This window comes from Chaetodon auriga, chromosome 11, assembly GCF_051107435.1.
Source record: "Chaetodon auriga isolate fChaAug3 chromosome 11, fChaAug3.hap1, whole genome shotgun sequence".
In the NCBI taxonomy this organism is placed as follows: Eukaryota; Metazoa; Chordata; class Actinopteri; order Chaetodontiformes; family Chaetodontidae; genus Chaetodon; species Chaetodon auriga.
Genome location: NC_135084.1, coordinates 5,733,221 through 5,749,888, shown reverse-complemented (window position 1 = coordinate 5,749,888; position 16,668 = coordinate 5,733,221). Strand labels below are relative to the sequence as shown.

The window sequence follows — 16,668 nt, the reverse complement described above, 5'->3', positions numbered from 1 at the left end:
TCTGTAACACCTACCAGAAGGGAGAAGTAGGAGCAGGTTGTGTCTGGGGTGTGATGGGTCTGCCTGTTTCCTCACACTGCAGGTGTATATGTCCTACATGGAGTGCAGGTCGGCACCAGTGATTTCTTCTGACTGTCTGTTGTAGTCTGTTCCTGCTCTGTTTGGTGGTTACTCCAAACCGGACAGTGGTGGAGGAACATAAAACAGACTGGATAACTGCAGTGTAGAACTGGATCAGCAGCCTCTAAGGCAGGTTGAACTTCCTGAGCTGGTGTAGGAAGTACATCCTCTGCTGGGGGAGTTTCCACTGGATGTCCACTTTAGGTCCCAGTAGATAGTGGATCTCAGAATGTTTCCACAGCAGACGCTGTGTTGTTGAGTACGGTGATGGGGGGCAGTGTTGCTTCCCCTGAAGTCCCTTGTCACCTCCACAGCTTTGAGTGTTTTCAGCTCTGGGTTGTTGTGAGTACCAAAGGACCATCGGTTCAGTCTTCCATCTGTATGCAGACTCCTCACCTGTATATCAAGAAGTTTGTGATCCACTGACAGGTGGAGGCTGGCGCAGTGAGCTTGATGAAACTGGAGTGGAGGACCTTTGAGATGATGGTGTTGAGCGCCAAGCTGAAGTCCAAAAGAGGTTCTTGCATATGTCGCTGCATCCTCCACTGACCTGTTTGCCTGGTAGACAAACTGCAGGGGTCAAACAGAGGACATGTGATGTCCTTCAGATGGGTCAACACCTGTCTTTCAAAGGATTTCATGACCATAGATGTCAGGACTTCAGGCCTGGAGTCAATTCATCCTCTGATCGAAGGTTTCTTAGGGATCGGGATGATTGTGGACCTTCACACAGTTCCAGTGATTTGTTGAAAATCTGCATGAAGATGGAGGCCAGCTTGGTGCTCTCCTGATCTTGTGTCTCTGTATGAGCTGACACACATCCTCTTCACAGATCCTGAGTGCAATGGGGTGTCAGTGGGGAGGGGCGAGGTGGTCGGCAGGGGTTGCAGTTGATTGTTTGATGTTAGAGCGGGTGAGGGGGGTGTATGTGGGATTATCAGACCTGCAGTAAAACACTTTCAGGGGGTGGTTTCTTGTCTGATGTCCTTCAGGCCTCTCCACACTGATGCACGCTTATTAGCTGAAAACCTGTCTTTGAACTTTGAAGTATAGCCCTTTGCCACTCTGATCTCCTTTGTTGGTGTGTTTCTGACCTTTCTGTGCAGGCTCCTGTCTCCACTTCTGTAGGCCTTCTCCTGAAAACCAGTGTTTCTTGTTGTATATGCAGAAGGTTTTAGCCGGCAAACAAGTGTCCTCACATAAGCAAATGTAAGATTTCTTAAGGTGTCAGTGAGCTTGTTGTTGCTGCTGTAGCTACCTAGATTGCATGCAAGCTAACAGAAAATACTGGTAGTCAAACACTCTGAGATCTGGCCTTTTCAGCTAGCTACCTAGCTGCAGCTAACTATCATTAAAAAACTACAGGAGCTAGTTCAGGCAATGTTAAGCATCTACTGTGAATGTAGTGCACTGTCGTAGCATCATGGTACAAACTCTTGTACAAACAGTAGCTAAAGCATTTACCTGGCAAGCTAACAGAAACAGTTCGCTCGGTAATGCTCCAGATGCGCTTCAGATTTGATTTGGCTGGTTGGTATAGTCCCAGTTTGAGGCAAGGGCTGTCTCGACTTTGCACTGGACATTGTATGTCTCTGGGTAACAGCTCAATAGTCTGCATTATAAAGCTCAGTCGACGTCTTTCTCTGTTTTTGTTTTTTTCTTTCTGGTCTACAGCAGCACAGTGCCAACATTTGCCACTGTTAAACAGCCATGACTCCCAATCTGCAGGCCGGTGGTTATTTCCAGCATACAGACCACACAGCTGTGAGGGGAAGGGGGACAATCTGTCTCTGTTGGTGGAGGGAGGGAAAGTTTAGCCCAACTTAGCAACAGCAGAGCTTAGGTCACTGAGGACAACACCGACGACAGTCAGTCACAGAGGCAGTGAGACAGAGAGCTGCTTCTCTCTGTTGGTTATCTAGACACTGCTTCTCAGTTGTATCAACATGATTTTTTTTTTTATAGAAGAAGGGATACTTTAAACATGGTAATTGGCTGATTTTACTGACTGTCATTTCCCCAAATGCTTCATATTTCAATTTGTTTTTGTATTTCTGTATAATTCCATGATAGTCATCCAAAGTGAATTATACATATAGAAGGTATCAGACAGTCAAAAATGTAACTTATAACAATCAATAAATAATACTGTTAGTTCAATAATGAAAGCCGACCTGGAGCCTACATTACCCATACTGCAACTCCATTGTTGACAGTTTGTTTGGAGATTCGGCGGTCTTTTACTAGTAGCGGCTAATGTAGCCTCAAACCATGAGTGGAGATGAGGACAGGGTACAGAGGTCTGGTAAGGTCACTTTCTAATTCCACTCCTCCAGACTTCATTCATGCTCATCATTTTTAATGTGTGCAGGAGTACACCCAAGACCAGGAAACACACTTTCATGTGTAAAATAGGTGGAATTCCGCTTTAACATCTTGACTCATTTGTTAATACTTGTCACGTTTGGGCCTCCATAGAGGCATTATAGATATTACTACTATTATTATTAAATCATAATATTCTGTTCAAATTGTTATACTCCACAGAAATAACAAGAAATTATTTATATTTAAATTTAATTTGCTAAACTCTAGCTTAATACATGTGTGAACAACAACAACAACAACAACAACAACATAATTAATTGTACCGATTAATTGGTCGGCCGATTAATCGGCCAGCATCCAGATTCTGAGAAAATCGGTGGCCATGGCTGCGCTCACGAGGCGATGAAACAAAACATGTCTGCAGATTCATTACAGACAACGCACATTTTTTATTTTCAAATATTTTTCTGTGTTCAAGTGAATAATTCTAAATGTTCAGTGAAAAAAAAAGGTACTGCTGGGTGCTACTGCATGTAAATGCAGTTGTGTGCCCTACAACTTCATTTTTCATTCAAAAGTATTTTTTACAAACTGCAAAAACAACATGATATGGGCATTATATATTGGCTGGCCTGCTCTATAAATATCAGTATCGGCATGGGCTATTGAAACACCCATGCCGGTCAACAACAACAACAACAACAACAACAACAACAACAACAACAATATTATTATATGAAACCTTTATTTATGCAGCACATGGGCGCTTTAAAAAGCGTTAATCACAAATAAAAACACAGATGTATTAAAAACCTTTCCAGCAGAGCCATAACTTCATTTATTCCTACTTATTTTTCCGGTCGTAAGTGCAACTTGTCTGCAGTGTGTAAATACTTGTAAAATAGCTTTATTATAGTGCCATCTCGTGGTCAGACACCAGAGGTGCAATGAGGATACGAATGAGTAAATGTGTACAAATTCAATGGCCATTATGTGCAATGTATTAGTCCTTGCTTCGGGAAGGGGTGTGTGTGTCTATTCTCCAGTAACTATTATTTCAGGAAATTGCCCATGTGTCTTTCGGTGCTGTTGTTCCATTCAAATGAACTGCCTTACAAAGAAAAGAAAAGGAAAAAAAAAAAAAAAAAAAAACCCACAGCGCCCCCTAGAAGACACAGAGCGCTGGCCATGGTGCTGACAGCCCTCTGCTCTGCTCTCCATCCATCTCCTCAGTCTGTGGACCTGATAGTCCACATGTTGGAGAGTCAGGTCTCTCCTCACTTGACTGTGTGCTTGTAAAATGTTGAAGTGCGAGTATCTGTGAATCCAACTGTTTCTTGTAGTCTAATTTGATCATCAGCCCTAAAGACCAGTGCTGAAATGACCGCAGCTGTCGAGCTGCATTAAACAAAAGACACGGAGCCCCTGCGTGGGATGCTTTATGTGGCTGATGGATGTGAAAAGAAGAGAGTTCTCTCTTGATTCAGAGGGAACCTTTGGTGCACTGAGGAACAAAGAAAAGCAAGAGACCACATACATCTTTCACTAAAAAGAAGTTCTAGCAAAATGTTTCTCTGTTGAAACATGCAGTTGCAAGATATTCTGTCGATACAACTAGGCTTACATAGTTTTTAATATTCTTAATCTTTGCGAGAGTCACGGGACACAGAAGCGGGGGAGAAGAGCCAGGAAAAGAAACAGAATTTTGGGGGTAAGCTCTCTTCCTCTGGACTTTGAATCATCTCATGTTTATATTCAGGACAGGAAAATGTGCCACACTGCCAGACCCTGGCAATCTCCCCTGCTCTTGCATCATTTGCTGCTGGTATAAAGTAGCGGCTTTTGTGCGCATGTTCCACTGGCTCTTTGTGTCGTCGCTCGCTCTCCATTGGCTCTCCCTCCGCTCTGCGCTCAGCCTTCAGACCGGACCAGCCTTCCACAGCACAGTGCGTGCGCCAAGCGTGTGTGTGTGCACATCTAAGTCGAGCTGCCAGGAGGTGGACTCAGCTTCACTCGATTCCCTGTAGTGGCAAAATGGAGAAAAAGAGTGAGATCAACGGGCACGCGATGCCCAGCTCGACCTCCACCGACCGGATCCTGGAGAAAAGCGCGCAGAAGAACTGCAGGGAGAAGCTGATGGAGTTTCTGAGAAAGAACCTGCTGGTGATCATGACCGTGTCGGGGGTGCTGGTGGGCGTCGGGCTCGGCATGATGGTCCGCAACATGAACCTGACCAAGGCGCAGATGACCTACTTCGCCTTCCCCGGAGAGATGCTCCTCCGGATGCTGAAGATGATCATCCTGCCCCTGGTCGTCTGCAGCCTCATTTCCGGCGCCGCCAGCCTGGACACGCGCTCGCTGGGTAAGCTGGGTGGTATCGCAGTCGCCTACTTTCTGGTGACCACGCTGATCGCCTCGGGGATCGGGGTGGCCCTGGCCTTCATCATCAAACCCGGCGTGGGCGCAGGAGCCCTGAACACCAACAACCTGGGACTGGAGAGCGTCAGCAGCGACAAGGAGACCACTGACTCGTTTTTAGATCTGGCCAGGTAGCCGACTGTCGCAATACTTCAGTCATTTTTTTAACAACCTGAAACAGTAAACAGTGATGTATAGGTTGAATATGAGGCAGATTGGTGTGACACTGCAGCAGCTCCGAGGGGAACTGTGGCACAGCGTGCGCCAGGCGCGGGGGGATCACTGGCTAGTTACACACATGACACATGGAGCTATCCGACGCGTGCACGCACACACTCTGACTGCTGTATCAAGCATTACATGCAGTGGTACACATTTATTTAAAAACCCAAGCTAATCTTTGACTGGCATGGGCTTAATGCAGCCTTGGAGCAGGTCAGTACAGGCTGCAGTTCATCTGAACACACCAGTGAAGCTCAGTTAGATGAGTCAGTTTGTCAGGCTCTGGACCAATGACAGTGTGGTCCGGGTCTTCAGAGTGCATCATTGTGTGCTGAGGCTTATACCGATGGAGATGGCAGTTCCCCTCCTACTTGCTTAAAAAAAAGTTAACCATGAGTGTGTGAAGTGGGCTTACCCCAAAACCTTGTTTTGCAATTCAAGTGGGCAAAGTGTGGTGCACACTGAAGTTGACCCTGGTTCACAGCAGCATCAACTGCCGTTCACACACCTCTCACATCACAGTTAATTGTTAGTTTGTCAAAAACTGATGTTGCTGAACTGGTTTTGCTTGATCCCTCAAATTCTCTCCTCCACGTGCACCTCATTCTTCACTGCACCAGTCAAATACCAGTCCTTCAGGTGTTTGTACTTCAAGCGTAAAATGCTGCATACTCATCATCGCATTCGGAATCTTTACTTTGAATACTTCTGTACTTTTATGTAAGTGAGAGTTTCACTGAAGCTCTTTTGTTTATAACAGAAGTTGCTTTTACTCAAGCAAAGGATCTGAATACTTCTTCCATCGCAGAGTACAGCATGCAGTGCAAGGCAATGCTGAAGTGCCACTTAGTCGTGCTTTTCTTCTTGCTTTGTCCCTTGAGTAGAAAAGGAAAAGAGGAACTGCACAGCAGACTTTTGCAGAGGAATGTCAAGAACTTGTGGCCTGATTGCCACCACAGTATGTGAATTTTAACCTCATTTGGTCACCAGTGTTAAGAATTGTGGCTTTGTTCAACTGTTTGGCTTTTCTACTTTTAGGAGCAGGGTAAACTCGTGCCAAGCCTCATCAATGCAATCCTGCTGATACACATTGTTTCTGTGTTCATTATGTATTTCAGTTTGCGTATCAGTGAATCCCAGAATGCAGTCTAACAAGTTATGGTTTGTTTTTAGTTCTCTTGAAGCATGACACATCTCTGTAGTTCATGTAAAAGTAAAAAAAAAAAAAAAAAATAGCAGCTACAGGCAGCCTCCGCCTACAAAGTATGCTGGTTGGCTTTCAGTGAGCCATACAGGAGGGGTCCTAAGAATAAGTTCTCACAGTGGGGGGGGGGGGGGGGCTGACAGCTGCTGAAAGAGTGGAGTGTATTTTGAGGAAGGCAAAGAGGTGGAGGGATAAACCTCAGCAGCACCGTGTAGTACAAACTGAACGCTGTCTGCTGTCGTCAGCACTTCTCCCTTATCATAATAGCAGGTGGACAAGCTGCTTTTACTTCCCAGTCTTACACTGTGGAGTCAGACTTTCTATTTGCACTGGTGACCAGTTGATCCAAACATTTGAGGAAGGATTAGACCAGTACAGGATTTGAAAGCCAATTCTGATGAAGCCTTTTTGTTCTGTCTTGTTCTTCTTCTTAATGCTGGTCAGTTTGGACTGAAGCTGACAGTTTGGGGTGTTCATTCACAGAGGTTCACAGTGTTTATGTATAGCAGTCAGGGCATCAGCTCCCCGTCCCCTCACAGCCGGGTGGCCTGAGTGTTGGAAATAACCACCGGCCTGCAGATCAGGAGTCATGGCTGTTTAACAGTGGCAAATGTTGGCACTGTCCCGCAATAAACTTGAAGAAAAGTAAAAGTCTGGCTGACCCTTGGATTGGGTCATGCATGATGTTTGGCTTTGATTTTTTAGGAAAGAAAGCCGTTATGTAACAGAGCTATAGAAGTCAGTCACCAGAGATGAGGCTCCGTGGGAAAAGCATGTCAGCTCTCAGCTCTGGTTTCCCAGGGTTAATCCAGACCCTCGCCTCGGTCATGTGACAGGAGGAAAACTCGAGCCCTGAAACTTCAAGGTGCTTCGAAGTGTTTGAATTTCAGTTTTCCTGAATGATATAATAGAGATATATGTTATATATATGAAGTTATGTTTGTGTCAAATACTGTTGTTGTTTACTGTTTTTGGGTTGTACTGCATATATTGAGCGAGAGCAAGCCACTTCCTGTTTGTTCAAAACAGTAAAGTGAGTTGATTTTGCTGTATACTAATTGCAAAAACAGTGCACCAAGACACCTGGTATGTGGTGTAAAATTGATACACCATGGTATGGAACTGTGAGGTGTTCGAGGGTGACTCAATGCTGAAGCTAAGCACTGCCACATCTAATGTTTCATGTTGTGACGCTCTTCTTTTTTTGATTCAAGATCCCCCACCTTTGTGTACAATTAAAGCATGTAAAACAATTATGTAAAATCAGAAGTTAGTGGCATTTATTTATTTATTTTTAATTTCAGAATTTACAGGCTACGTCCAAACCCTGTAAGCTCCTGACTGACGACAGGAAGGCACATGACTAAACTGTCATCTTTTATTTTTATGGATAAGAAGACAAGAAATATCTAGTTTACCCATCAAATAAAGGAAAAGTGAGGTGTAAATGAATACAGTGAAACTTCCAGGAATATCTAATCCTAGTAAAGACCTTGGTGATTTGTTTTAATAGAAGATGAACACAGACAGTAGATCAGTGCCAGAACAACTGCTCTGTCAGGGAATTTAGGGAACAGTGGACTTAATAGAAGATCCTGGGAAAAGAGCCAAACTGCAGGGAGTGTGTGATGACAAACCAATCCTGTGAACAATTTATCATTCAGATGCGTTAACCACATGGTTTTAAAAGACTTTATGAGGCCAGTGTTCCGTAGTTGTTTGATTGCTTTTTTTAATAACAAACCACAGGCTCATATAGTACCCCGAATTTCTGTCAATTCCATGAATTCAAACAGGAGACAGAGCAGTAAGATAGTTGTAACTTTCCCTGAATCTAACTTGTTTTTCTTTTCCTTCCTCAGGAATTTATTCCCAGCAAACTTGGTGGCAGCTGCCTTCCGTTCTGTGAGTGCCAGCACCTCACTCCACCGATCCTCTGTTGTACCTCCACTCAGTCTGTTTTTCCTCACCACCTGTGTCTTGTGTGGATTGTTCTTTAGAATTTATTTCGCTAACCACGCGGATGCCACTCCACGTTCATTTACCGCCGCTGTAAATCCTGCCTGTGGCTTAGAGCCTCACAATGCCTCTTAATGAGGAGATGCTCAGAATAGAGACCGCTGCTCACCCTTTCTCCCCTGTTGCTTACCAGCCGTTACCATGGCGAAACCATTCCATTCCAGCCACCCTAGCAACCTGCCTCGCCTCGCCGCTCTTGAGCGTGACCCGCTTCACTTCGGAGAATTATGATCGTGTCTGTTAAAGCTGAAATAAGAACCAGGAAAGTTCAATATTTGGGGATGCAGGGATACAAAAAGCTTACGCACACAGCAGAAGGAAAGGATGCACATGCACAGTCACATGCATTCATACTCCCACTAACTGCCTAAAACTTACCCTAAACTTGTCTTAAACCAGGCCAGTAAATTATAAACTTCATGAGTGAACTGAGTTTCAAAGTGCAGCTAGGTCGTTGAGTTCAATATTCATCCCCCCACCCAGCCTATATTGTGGTAGAGCCCCTGTGGAATGAGTCCAACTGTGGATTAAACCAAGAAAGCAGAGGAGAGGGGAGATTTACACAAAATGACAAGCAGCTAGATGCTTAAACAGACATTTAAACAAATGAAGTGGAAGATTTAGATTATTGGGACGGCTGTCTTTTTTAGTTTTGCGACTACAGTCACATACTGTATGCCTTTGCATGTGCAAGTGTGCTGCCGTTCCAAGAACCTCGAGCCTCATTTAAAGTCCATAGATCTGCCAAGATGTCAGGAACCTTTATCCTATTGGGCCCTTTAAAGAAATGCACAGAGAGACAGCATTGTATTAGTGCTGGTTGTCTCCTTCAATGCCTGAGGACTGTCTGAACTTCAGTGGACAGTGTCAAACTGGCCCCCAACTCCACATACATGCTGCATTCCTTAGAGGAGCAGCACTGCTCTTAAAAAGTGTGGTTTTCAGATTTCTTCCATCATTCCCAGCCCATTTTCACCCCGCTAAAGCTGTGTTTGAAAAGGGTTTCTCGATTGGTTTGATTGATTTAGTATTATGAATATGAATAATATCAGAATATGCAACAGAGGCCAAAAGCCTACAAGGTATGTCACAAGTCAGTTTTGATTAGAACAATAAAATACAAACAAGCTACTGATTATAATGTTGAATCAAAGTATTCAGTGTGCAAACATAAAATCACAAGTCTCAGACACAAAGACAAGATTTTCTCAGCCATGAAAATCTTTATCCTTCACTTGAGTGCAAGACTTCTGCACTGCAGGTTTAACATTCCACCACTTTGTGAACACATGACTGTATCAAGGATGTTACTCAGGAACACTTCATGAAACCACTATCAGTAAACACACCTTTCAGTTATCATTACACAACGCCCAGGCTTTTTTGGAATCAGGGTTGTACGACTAATGACATCAGTTGAGGACATACTTGGGCAGATAGTGATCACAAACCTGGATAAAGTCTTCAGATGTCACAACACCCCTGCTTTTGTTAGTCAGTGTACTCTGGACTCTCAGAGAGGAGATAAGGACTTACGCATCTTTCAAAAATCACAGAATGTGTTTACTGGCACTAACAGATACCTGGGAAAAAATAAATACTGGCATGTTGACACTGTAACTACACATTTCAGCCCTCAAATGTACGAAATAAAAATGTATGATTGAACAGAGCCAATCAAAATTTACAAGTTTTCCTTTCCTTTGTGTTGCAGTACGCCACTGACTACAAGATGGTTGCTGTAGGAAATGACACCAATGGGACCACCCTCTATCAAAAGGTAGAAACTGTGTGTGTGTGTGTGTGTGTGTGTGTGTGTGTACTACTTATGCTGTGGGGACAGACATCTGTTTACACGGTCACATTGTCTTGGGTTAAAGTTAGGATAAAGTTCAGTTGAGGGTAAGTTTAAGGTAAGGTTAATCTTAGGTTAAGGTTAGGGTTAGGCAAGTAGTGGTTATGGTTATGGATAGGGTTAGGGTTAGTCTCCAGGAAAATGAATGTAAGTCTATATAATGTCCCCAAAAGTAATGGAAACAAGGCTGCGTGTGTGTGAGAGTCACCCATGGGTGCAAACTCACTGACAGCAGTTATAAATAAGCTTGTATCTGTGTCAGGTCAAAGAGTAATTGCTTTTCATTTAAAGATTAAAGCATGTCTCAGGGATTCAGGTTCACTGGCACCAACCATGAGTTTCACAACTCGTGAGCGCTTGGATAGGTCATTAAAATGCATTTTAAACCAATGACAGTAGAGCATTGAGGAGAGAAAGGAGGGAGAAGGAAAGAAGGAAAAAAGGCATTTGTCTACTTTGCTACTAAAAGCCTGTAAAAGTGCAAACATGCACAGAGCAAACACCAGCAGGTGAGATCTCATGCAGAGTTCATCTTGATCTGGTGCAGTTTTCTTTGTTCAGCGTTTGTCACCAAAAAGCATTTTAAGATTAAGACAAGTTAAAGGACAGGTAAGGTTTTCATATATTACTCACAAGTATGACAAAATGGTTTCTGTGTTTGTAGTGTGATTTCAAAAGTCATTCAGTCAGAGTGTTGGCCGGTGGACAGGTCAGCTTAACCCACCAGATATCAATTGAGCCTGTCAGGAAGATAATGTGCTGGTCTGTACGGGGAACAAACGCAAGCCTGGCTCCAGATTTATAGATTGCTCCTGGGCCTGTTCGATATTGTGGATGCTGGATCATAGATGAGTGTATGATGAGTTAGTTGTAAGGAGAAACAGGAGCTCCAAAGCAGAATAACAGATGAATGATGAAGAGTTTCTTGAACGAAAGCCTTTAACATGGTGGCACAAAAAGCTCTACCGAAGCATCCCGTTATCTACTAGAAAGAACCACCTTCAAAGGTTCTCTCTGCAGTCAGGTGCTCAAATGGTTGAACGCAACAGGTACTGAAGAACCTTTCAAGAATGCAGAAAATGCTTTTTATGATCACTTAATAATGTTTACGACTGACAGGTTTTTAAAGGTTTCTGTATTATCTGATTTGCTAAATTTGAACACAGTAATAATCTTTTGAATCCAGTTACTTCTCAACAGAGGCCATGGCTTGCCCCCGCTGACCCAGTGTAAGGGAACAGTTGGGGGATCTGATCTTGGCATTAGTCCATGGTATTTGTCTGTTGTGGGTCATGGTGGACAGTCCCCCCAGTGCCAGGGGATGAAGCTGGTAGAGCTGTGGGAGAGCTCAGGACAATGGAAAGGGATTGAGCTCAGGATTTGTCCCTGTCCTTATTCGTTATCCGTCATCCAGTTCACTGAATCCTTCAACTGCCTCCAGACCTGTGCGCCCACGCATGCACACTCTGTAGCAAGAGGTGTCGTATAAACTACTGTGGAAAAAAGCAGTGTTATTGTTTGACAAGCTTCCATGTCCATAATGAAAGGCTACAAATGAGTGTACAGTATCTGACCATCACTGAACTGCTGCAAGTGCGTGAAAAAAGAAAAGCAGTCTACTTTGAACCTGTTTAAAGTTTGATCAACATACATTTTTGGCCACGCTAACAGTGTGGATCGCGGGTCATTACATTAGTCCTCTTGGTTCACCGCGAAATATTTTGACTGACATGACACACATTCAGTGTCTCCAGAGAACAAGAAACGAGGACTCAGTGATCCCCCAACTTTTCCTCTTGCCCTTGAGTGAGATGTCTTGACAGGACTGGAACAAAATGTGGAACAGACGTCCATGGTTCTTAGATGATGTCTCCTAAAGACTTTGGTGATCCCCTGACTTTTCTTGTTCCTGTCAAGGACCATTTAAATTTAAATCCGAGAAGCTGCTGGAGCTTTAAGTTCAGCTCTGAGAGGTTCTTGGTATTGTTCACAATGAAGTTCAAATCACACAGACACTTGCTATCATTGAGTTCCACTTCAGGTTTTCCTTCATCTCCATGAATTATTCCAGACAATCTGACACTTTGGCACAGTTTTACTTTGTCTGGTGCTAGCAGCTCCACAGCAGCAACAAGGCACTCCCTCACAAATTCTCCTTTCTGAATGAAGTTTCAGCTTCTTAGCTATTAGCTCTTCACCACGAAAGTTGCCTGCAGAACACTGTCCCTGTCAGAATGTGGTCTGTGAAAGCTGCTTGTTGGTCTCCCAAACTCCACTGTAGAGCGTTAACGTCTTCCAAGTGCATGCAAGATCAGTCTTTTTCATCACTGCGAGGTCGTCCCCACAAACTAACTTAGGCACACTGGCTCGTGTTTTACTTTAACAAAAAAATAATTGTCCGTCTGTTTCTCTTTGAAAACACGACAGTCGGCATCTACTGACATTTCGTTGTCAGGCGCCTTGATCCATTGATGCGGTATCAACGCTCTGTGTGTTTTGTTCAGGGACAACTCGGATGAACGTGTTAGTCGACCATTGTATATGTTATTTTGTTCATGGCTGAAAAAGAAATTGCTTTTTTAATTCATGGGTTATCTACTGTGTGTTTCAGGTGCCTTTCGGTACAGAAACAGATGGCATGAACATCCTGGGTCTGGTGCTATTTGCCATGGTATTCGGTGTGGCACTGAGGAAGCTGGGAGACGAGGGGGAGGAACTCATTCGTTTCTTCAATGCTTTCAACGAGGCCACCATGGTGCTGGTGTCCTGGATCATGTGGTGAGTAGAGTTGGACGCTTATGGGAATTTAAAGTCGTGCTAACCATTTGTTGCTGTCACCATCCCATATTCCAGCTTTTTTCTCCTGCCTTTGCTTTTCTGGTAAACTCTTACCTCTTGTATCTCTCAGGTATATCCCCTTTGGCATCATGTTCCTGGTGGGCAGTAAGATTGTGGAAATGGAGGACGTGGTTCTTCTGGTCACTAGTCTGGGAAAATACATCTTTGCTTCAATCCTGGGCCACATTATCCACGGAGGTATCGTCCTGCCTCTCATCTACTTCGGCTTCACACGCAAGAACCCCTTCAGTTTCCTGTCGGGCCTCATCACGCCTTTCACCACTGCTTTCGCCACCTGCTCCAGGTATACTGTTACATCACAGGGTCCCACGTGAACTGTTGACTGAAATGGGAAAAGTTTGCATTTCAGTGATAGAAACCGGAGAGGTGCGTGTCAATGAAATTAGGAGCAACGCACAGTTATAATAAGACACAGAGTTATGAAACAAATACAAAGTTTCAGCCCTTTTAGCTTCACCTAGCATTCACTCTTGACACCCTGACCTCTCCTCTAGCTAAGTTCTATCTTTTCACTATCTGGTGAAAAGTTCAATTTGTACACAAGAAAGATCAAAATCTAGCAGGTTGCTATGACATTTACAGAGCATATTCATGCTCTGCACAGGGTAAACTCTTTCTCGGCATGCACTGTTCTCTTGTGCTACACTCAGGCCAACTGCCAACTCTGGGTACAAGATAACTCATAATCTAACAAACATATTTCTAGTGACCCCCATTACCATTGCTGTAGCATCACCATCAACAGAAACTTGCAAGAGAATACCGAAATAATCATGATGTCTGTTCCAACACTATTGATATTGTGCAAAATCTGAACAATGCAGCTTCTTTGGGCTTTAAATATTTAGCTTTGTATTGACTGATTTTAACTCTGCACAATGATTTTGCAAGTTTAAAAGTTAAGATTTAAGTTAATACATGTTATCCACGAGTCTTTTGCAAGAGAGTGTCACATGCATTGTGAATAGTAAAGCAGAGCCAACAGGAATGTCTGTCCATTAATGGGATTTTGTTGTGCCGTATTTTCCTTATGATGTTTAGAAAGACGTTAAGTGGCATGTCAAAAAAAGGAAAAACTACTACAACTGCAAGGAGTAAAACTGACTTTTCATATCACACAAACAGGAAATGCTTGTGTGACCCACTGAGTAAACATTCTGAATTGTGTTTTGCATTCACAATGCCTACACCCTGTCATTTAAATTCCTGAGTTAAATCCAGCAAAGCCAATATGAGCGTTGTTATGGCTTGCGTTGGGGGATAATATCAAACATTCAAGCTTGAGACGCTTGAATGTTTGATATTAGTTTCCTCTGAATGAAACGATAATGCTCTATCACTCTCTTTTTCTCACCAGTTCAGCAACTCTTCCCTCTATGATAAAATGCGTTGAGGAGAACAACGGCGTGGACAAACGCATCAGCCGCTTCATCCTCCCTATCGGGGCCACTGTTAACATGGATGGGGCAGCCATATTCCAGTGCATCGCCGCTGTCTTCATCGCTCAGCTCAACAATGCTGAGCTGAACGCTGGACAGATCTTCACCATCCTGTGAGTTCAGGGGATTAAGAGATGAAAACACGTGAAAATGATCCATCTGTGGATTTGTTCTCACATTTCCCAGCAAAGCCAAGAGGTCAACTTTCTGTTACAAGTGGTATTCTATCACTCATATGATTATTTCTCATTATTTCCAGAGTGACAGCCACAGCCTCAAGTGTTGGTGCAGCAGGCATCCCGGCTGGCGGCATCATTACCATTGCCATCATCCTGGAGGCGATCGGCCTGCCGACCAACGATCTGTCCCTCATGCTGGCTGTTGACTGGATTGTGTGAGTAAAACATGTGAACCCACTGATGCCTGTATTGGAAAAAACAGCTGTATTTTCCCCTGAGCGACAGTGCTCTGTGGTTTCAGAGCAAGCACACGCAGCAGCAGGTTAAATATGAACACGTTCAAACATATAAATGCTTTACCTCTGAGAGAGCTGCTCGAGTAGACCGGTCTGAGGCAGAGCAGAAAACTGGCTTACACAAGTCTCTCCAGAGTGTCTTCTTGTTCTCATGTTGTGGAACAGAAACATCTGAGCTCTGATGATAAGACCTTGTGCAGAAGGAGCTCTATCAGTGTTGGCAATCCATGTATCCTGCTGTTAGGGGCTGATAAGAAGTGTGTTTCAGTCCATTCTTTTAGCTTTCTTAGTGGGGAAATACTGTGCATGTAACTTAAAAGTGGATGATGATCCATGTCAGGTGGTGATAGCAGCTGAAATAGAAGAACTCATGAGGTCAAGACTAACCTAAGCCATTGCTAAGCATCTGTCTTTTATGTCCACGTTGCGTCCAGGGATCGTACCACCACGGTGGTGAACGTGGAAGGCGATGCTCTGGGCGCTGGAATCCTCCACCACATCAACCAGCAGGAGATGAGGAAGCAGCAGCAGCAGCAGCAGCAAGAGGACGAGCTGGCGGAAGTCCGGGTGGAGGCGGTGGCCAACGTTCAGGCGGAGGAGGAGACCTCGCCGCTCGTCACGCACCAAAGCAAAGCCTTAGGGGCCACGCCGGAAGCCATTGAGTCTGTCCTGTGAACTCAGCGAGACCTTTCGTCTTGCCCCCTGACCTTTTGACACTTCTGACGTTGCTGCTGATGCACCCTTCTCACTCAGTGTCCTTTTAAAAACAAGGTCCCTGATGGTTTTGAGGAAAGTGCCGTTGTAACAGTCTGCTCGAGCGGTGACAGTCTCCCGTGCACATCGTGCTTTAGAAATTTGGTCGCTTGGCTCAAAATCTCAATCACTGGGTTTCCATCCGAGTATTTTAATGGAGGTTAGGATATGATGAATTTGAGAATGATTCATTTTGCAAACATGTCATCAGTCTAGCTATAAAGTTTTTTATTTTTACTCACACTCAATTGAAGCGTTTTGTGATAAACAGTGATGGAAACACTTTGTGTAAAATGTCCCTAAACATTCCCATAAATGTAGTAGTTGTGTTTGTCTCTTGTACCGTTTGAGATGCTCACGGCTCAACGGTCGCATTAGAACATCAAGTGCATTCATGTTTTTGTCTTCAGACAGCAAATACAATGGCCAACATTGACTATAGAATACTAACAACTTGCCAAATGCTGACGAGTCAAACATCTAACTAAAGCTGCACGGCGTCTGTTATGACTTCATTACACGTTCAGGCGCCTCAGCTCAGCTGGTGTAAACGTATGCGTTTGCATCTGTTCAGCTCATTTTTGCTTCAAAGCAGCAAACTCTGTCTTCTAAAGCCACGTCAAAGTGAAAAGGGATCTGTTTGGTCCCAGGTTTAAATTTGTTATTTGTCATTAGTCAGGGAGATGTTTACAAGATGTGCCCAGAGGATCTGTTTGCTGACCGTCAGCAGACAGCGTCAAACATTAACCCTTCAATGACAGCTCAAGCATTTGGCCTATTTTTTGGACAAGCCTCGTGTAACCTGAAGCATCTTGGACGTTGAACCATTTGAATTAGCGCGTTTATGTGTGTTCATTACCATTATGGCCTCATGTAAGAAAACCCTTTGATACGTATTGTATCCCCCCGACTAATCCGATTTATCCTTGAGCAAACAGAACACTGGGGTTATTTACATAACCACGGTTCTCTAAAG

At 44.0% G+C, this 16,668-nt stretch overlaps 1 protein-coding gene across 1 annotated transcript; it reads left to right on the top strand.

Moving 5' to 3' along the window:
• Positions 1 to 4,364: 4,364 nt before the first annotated feature.
• Positions 4,365 to 16,468, top strand: slc1a4 (solute carrier family 1 member 4). Its single transcript, XM_076743006.1, has 8 exons — positions 4,365 to 4,997; positions 8,155 to 8,197; positions 10,026 to 10,091; positions 12,778 to 12,944; positions 13,075 to 13,308; positions 14,383 to 14,577; positions 14,724 to 14,858; positions 15,374 to 16,468. The coding sequence occupies exons 1-8, from the start codon at positions 4,483 to 4,485 to the stop codon at positions 15,612 to 15,614; spliced, it is 1,596 nt and encodes a 531-aa protein (XP_076599121.1). The 5' UTR covers positions 4,365 to 4,482; the 3' UTR covers positions 15,615 to 16,468.
• Positions 16,469 to 16,668: the final 200 nt, after the last annotated feature.

Bases quoted from the DNA above. Each gene is read 5' to 3' on its own strand.
- slc1a4 (XM_076743006.1), top strand. From the start codon at position 4,483: ATGGAGAAAAAGAGTGAGATCAACGGGCACGCGATGCCCAGCTCGACC. The intron at 13,309-14,382 runs GTATACTGTTAC...TTTTCTCACCAG, and splicing joins GCTTTCGCCACCTGCTCCAG to TTCAGCAACTCTTCCCTCTA. The intron at 14,859-15,373 runs GTGAGTAAAACA...CGTTGCGTCCAG, and splicing joins CTGGCTGTTGACTGGATTGT to GGATCGTACCACCACGGTGG.